The sequence below is a fragment of the Myxine glutinosa genome, chromosome 5 (genome assembly GCF_964187855.1).
Source record: "Myxine glutinosa chromosome 5, kmMyxGlut1.1, whole genome shotgun sequence".
Taxonomy (NCBI): Eukaryota; Metazoa; Chordata; class Myxini; order Myxiniformes; family Myxinidae; genus Myxine; species Myxine glutinosa.
The window spans coordinates 11,906,161-11,912,160 of NC_136265.1; the positions used below are offsets into that span (position 1 = coordinate 11,906,161).

Below are 6,000 nucleotides of genomic sequence, written 5' to 3' on the forward strand. Positions count from 1 at the left end.
CCATTAGAATTACCCTTCAGAACGTATCAGAATTATCCTTTATAAACCCTTAGAATTACCCGTTAGAACCGTTTAGAGCCACTTAGAACTGTTTAGAACCACTTAGCATTACCCTTTGGAACCGTTTAGAACGACTGAGAATTACCCTTTAGAACCCTCTGGAACCCCTTAGAATAATCCTTTAGAACCCCTTAGAATTACCCTTTAGAACTGTTCAGAACCACTTAGAATTACCCTTTAGAATGTATCAGAATTACCCTTTATAAACCCTTAGAGTTACCCTTTAGAACCCTCTGGAACCCCTTAGAATAATCCTTTAGAACCCCTTAGAATTACCCTTTAGAACTGTTCAGAACCACCTAGAATTACCCTTTAGAATGTATCAGAATTACCCTTTATAAACCCTTAGAATTACCCTTTAGAACCCTCTGGAACCCCTTAGAATAATTCTTTAGAACCCCTTAGAATTACCCTTTAGAACCCTCTGGAACCCCTTAGAATAATCCTTTCGAACCCCTTAGAATTACCCTTTAGAACTGTTTAGAACCACTTAGAATTACCCTTTAGAATGTATCAGAATTACCCTTTATAAACCCTTAGAATTACCCTTTAGAACCGTTTAGAACCACTTAGAATTACCCTTTAGAACTGTTTAGAACCACTTAGAATTACCCTTTAGAACCCTCTGGAACCCCTTAGAATAATCCTTTAGAACCCCTTAGAATTCGCCTTTAGAACTGTTTAGAACCACTTAGAATTACCCTTTAGAACCATTCAGAACTACTTAGAATTACTCTTTAGAACTGTTTAGAACCATTTAGAATGACCCTTTAGAATGTATCAGAATTACCCTTTATAAACCCTTAGAATTACCCTTTAGAACCGTTTAGAACCACTTAGAATTACCCTTTAGAACTGTTTAGAACCACTTAGAATTACCCTTTAGAACCCTCTGGAACCCCTTAGAATAATCCTTTAGAACCCCTTAGAATTCGCCTTTAGAACTGTTTAGAACCACTTAGAATTACCCTTTAGAACCATTCAGAACTACTTAGAATTACTCTTTAGAACTGTTTAGAACCATTTAGAATGACCCTTTAGAATGTATCAGAATTACCCTTTATAAACCCTTAGAATTACCCTTTAGAACCGTTTAGAACCACTTAGAATTACCCTTTAGAACTGTTTAGAACCACTTAGAATTACCCTTTAGAACCCTCTGGAACCCCTTAGAATAATCCTTTAGAACCCCTTAGAATTACCCTTTAGAACTGTTTAGAACCACTTAGAATTACCCTTTAGAATGTATCAGAATTACCCTTTATAAACCCTTAGAATTACCCTTTAGAACCGTTTAGAACCACTTAGAATTACCCTTTAGAACTGTTTAGAACCACTTAGAATTACCCTTTAGAACCCTCTGGAACCCCTTAGAATAATCCTTTAGAACCCCTTAGAATTCGCCTTTAGAACTGTTTAGAACCACTTAGAATTACCCTTTAGAACCATTCAGAACTACTTAGAATTACTCTTTAGAACCGTTTAGAACCACTTAGAATTACCTTTTAGAACTGTTTAGAACCACTTAGAATTACCCTTTAGAACCACTGAGAATTACCCTTTAGAACCCTCTAGAACCCCTTAGAATGATCCTTTAGAACCCCTTAGAATGATCCTTTAGAACCCCTTAGAATTACCCTTTTGAACCCTTTAGAACCCTCTAGAACCCCTTAGAATTACCCTTTAGAACACTTCAAACCCTTTAGAACACCGTAGAACACTTTAAAACACTTTAGAACACTTTAGAACCCTTTAGAATGACCATTTAGAACACTTCAAACCCTTTAGAACACTTTAGAACCCTTTAGAACACTTTAGTACCCCCTTAGAATTACCCTTTAGAACACTTCAAACCCTTTAGAACACTTTAGAACCCTTTAGAACACTTTAGTACCTCTTAGAATCACCCTTTAGAACACTTCAAACCCTTTAGAACACTTTAGAACCCTTTAGAACACTTTAGAACCCCTTAGAATTACCCTTTAGAACACTTCAAACCCTTTAGAACACTTTAGAACCCTTTAGAACACTTTAGAACCCCTTAGAATTACCCTTTAGAACACTTCAAACCCTTTAGAACACTTTAGAACACTTCAAACCCTTTAGAACCCTTTAGAACACTTTCGTACCCCCTTAGAATGACCCTTTAGAACACTTCAAACCCTTTAGAACACTTTAAAACACTTTAGTACCTCTTGGAATTACCCTTTAGAACCCTGTATAATTAAACATGGTGGTTTAGAATGGTGCTTCTTCATTTTTGATGAACGGACGGACATAGCCAAATATTGAAGCGGCTTCACTGCTTACAAATGATCGCATTCCTCTCTGCGTCTGTACGATCAGGACTAATTCAGAGCCAATGTACCGATAAACTGCAGGTTCGTTTTCTGAATTGTGTACAAAATATAACATTCAATTTAAATTAAGTTGTTCCTCGATCATAAACTGAGGTTTGTGGACAGACACACAGACAGAGTGAACCAATCGTTTAACCCTGCGTTTGTAATCTTTTGTGAACCCTAAACAGCTAACAAGATGCAATTCCGGCCCAAAGGCTGGACCTTGCCTCGACCTACAAGTATTCACCATATTGTGGAAGACTTCCTGACCGTATGGACAGCACCGGTCTCTCATCTCCTTCCTCTTCGCCGATTCCTCGAGAGTTGCCTGCACTCCGACCTCAGGAATTTCTTTGCTGGTGAGGACCCATTGTGGCTTTTGGGAAAGCAAGGTTGAGTTTACTGAGTGACTGTGTAGCTTCGCTACTGAAGGGCTGAGAAATGGCCGATAATCTTGGGTCATATGTACCTGGAACGACCTGTATTTTGAGGGACAATCAGGAAATGGTTGTTGTCAAGTGATTTATTTGTTGAATAGTTTCTGCAGGAATAATTTATTTGCAGAACTCATCATTATTATTCTCACAACTGCGTCCGTACTACTCTAGTGTCTGACACTTCTCATTCCTCACAGAAACGTGCTTTCACCAGGCACTAACTGCCCGACAACAACCCATCACCTGCCAGCAAGGCTACCTGCAGGGCGCGGGCCTGGGTGCGGGCAGGTGGCTACAAAATGTGATTCCGCCAACGCTCCAGCTTATGACCGGTCAGGCAACGTAAGAGGTCTCGGACATCAAGGAACCATGAGTCTTGGTGCACATTTTCCCCCAGGATATATGAGCCGACTCACAACCGTCGTGTACCTGTGTAAGTGGGGCTGTGCGTAATCCCTTTCGTCGTGTATCATGTGTTACTTTTTGGAAAGCAATAAGTGGCTGGGAGGGGCGGGAGGAGGTGGACAACAGTGGGGAAGGAGGAAGGTGTTGGGTGGGGTTCTCGATGAAGGTGAAAATATTTATATGATGGAAAAGTTTCCAAAAGGCCTTTCACTTTTGTACCTGCACATGTCCGAGCTATCGTGACATGAATTTGATGAAATAAGGTGTCGCTAACCTTTTAAGTCAGGTTTAGAGTCAAATCCAAGTTGGGGTGTATATTCATATTTGTGTAGCTTTGTTGGTACCTTTAAAAATAAACTTTCACTTCCTGTCTAAAACTATGGTACATCCTGTAGTAATGGTAACTACCAGTGAAAATGATACTTTTTACGATAAGATGTCAATTATCTGTACGTATGTACGTATTTGTTTATGAAAACGTGAAAAAGGCCTCCGCTTCCCTCTCCTCGGCTTTAGTACTGTTATGTCTGGCGGGTAGTAATATGTAGAGCAGTTAGATCTGAGTAGGTAACATGCTTCGTGTGTCGCGGTAAGGAAAACTACCCTGTAATAAGTTCATGTGTAGGCGTTTTGTCGGTTAAGATGTATAATTTTGAATCTACCAGGAGGTTCGAGTGATAAGTAGTGTAGGGATTAAGGAGTAGCGCCCGCCCCCTGTGTGTCCTCACCTGGTTAGCCAAACCTTTGTCCCTTTTGGCTCTACACACCACTTAGACATTAGTTAGGACCTTTAGTACAACACTAAGTAACGCCCTCCCCTGACATGACTTATGAAGAAACCAGGCCAGGACACCGCAGCATGGCCGCCGCAGTTTGCACCTCCGACAGGCCGATCCACCTTGAGTACCACGCCCCGGAGGGCTGTGCTCATTTGGCGCGAATGGACGTGGGAGGCGCGAAGCGGGTCGACAGAGGGCGGGAAGTTATGAGGCTCTGATTGGTTGGCAGCGCGCCAAGGCTGACGTCACTGGCCAGCAGAGATTAACGAGCGCCGGATGCCATTTTGGGGCAATTGTGAGTTGGATACCGAGATGAGTTGTGAGTTGGATTCCGAGACGAGTTGTGAGTTGGATCCCGAGACGAGTTGTGAGTTGGATCCCGAGTTGAGAGGGCAGTTCGTTTGGGCAGCAGAGTTGGACTTTTCGTAGAGAAAGTCGTTCAGAGATCCCGAGTGAGTTACGCACGAGTTGAGCAGTTGCGCACTAGTGAGATTCCTGGCCCTGGGAGTTTCGTGAGATCCCTGGTTGCGTTGGCTCACAGAATCTAGCAGATTCCTGGCAGATTCCTGGAAGATTCACGGCCTGAGTTGGCCATCCCGGAGAGATCCGAGTTGGCTTGTCGACCGTGTACGAGGGTCGACCTCGTGGTGCTTGGTGCTCGGTGCTTTGGAACTTGGAGCGAGGAGCCACGAACGAAAGGAGCCACGTGTTGGACGGCGGCCAAAGCCAACGACAAAGACCAGATAAGACCGAGTTGCCCGTTCACCAGTACATAAAATAACCACCTTTAGAGGCCATTTTTCCCCGCAAAGCGGGGGTTGGCCTTTTTCGGGAACCGTGGTTGTTGTTGTTTTTCGGTCCCCTATTTGAAGCAATGTTTTACGGCCGGATGCCCTTCCTGACGCCAACCCTTTTTGCCGCCTTTAACGACAAACAGGGAATTACCAGTGAACTGGTACTCAATTAGCCGACCTCGGAAGGATGACAGGCTGAGTCAACCCCCCTGGCGTGATGGTGTGATGTACATGATGTGTTCCAGTACATGATGTACATGATGTACCAGTACATGATGTGTTCTTTTCCTTAATTCAGATTCGCTTGTTTGTATTTGATATCTGGTGTGCGGGATCCCGATTTAGGAATTAGATTTACCGGCACGTGCTTTTCCTGTCCTTGCTTTTCATTTAATAAACCCTTATATTATTTGCTGTACATACTTGAACGCAGTTTTCCGGGTGATTAATTTAATAGATAAGGCTGCAGGGCTCTCACCGCTCCCCTCCATCCCGCGCGCTTGGGTAGCTTTGGTTTCAGAGTCCGCCATTGAGTTTCCGCCTCAGGGGTTAAGGCCTTCGCGATCGGCATCCATGACCGCCTGATATTAATTTCGGGGGATGCGCGACAGTACTTACAGTTTTTACCTGTATACATGGCATAGCGTAAGTGATTCAATAACTTCCCCTTCCCCTTCCAATTCGCCCCCTCCCCCCTTCCCACACCTCCTCCCCCCAAGCCCTCTCCCTCCCACAGATCTCCTGATGTGTCTGCTCTCAAATGTTGGACTTGTTTCATGCTTGTGTGCTTCCCCCTCTCTCCTCATCTTGTTTACCGCTCCCCTTATTATGTTTTATGTGTCCGTTATTTTTATTTTTTTGTGATTAATGTTAGCTCTTTCACGAGCCTTGATCGAGTATACAAAAACAAACAAACAAGAAAAACACCATATTTATCTCTGGTGGGGGGAAGGGTATTACTCGTACTGTAAATTGTACTGTACCCCCCCCCCCTGCTTTATTCTGCCCTCACTGGGCCCCACCACCACTCCCACCCCTTTTCGTCCTGCCACTCATCCACCCTAAGTGCAATGTCTTTGTCTTGTCGTTCCCCATTTGATCCTCTATCAGGTGTTGAACCTACTGCCCTCTGTCGTTTAAGTCTTCCAGGAACAGAGATTTCTGTAAAAAAAAAAAAAAATTA

General features: G+C 43.4%; 1 protein-coding gene across 6 annotated transcripts in view; it reads left to right on the top strand.

Annotated features, from left to right (window-relative positions):
- FOXRED2 (FAD dependent oxidoreductase domain containing 2) overlaps window positions 1-5,245 on the top strand; it is a 37,420-nt gene extending 32,175 nt beyond the window's left edge. For all 6 annotated transcript variants that reach the window (XM_068117821.2, XM_078777578.1, XM_068117820.2 and 3 more), the window contains 2 exons: window positions 2,591-2,761; window positions 3,037-5,245. In XM_068117821.2, the coding sequence (XP_067973922.2) occupies window positions 2,591-2,761; window positions 3,037-3,185 (320 nt within the window). In that variant the 3' untranslated portion in view covers window positions 3,186-5,245. The remainder of the gene's footprint in view (window positions 1-2,590; window positions 2,762-3,036) is intronic.
- The last annotated feature ends 755 nt before the right edge of the window (window positions 5,246-6,000 follow it).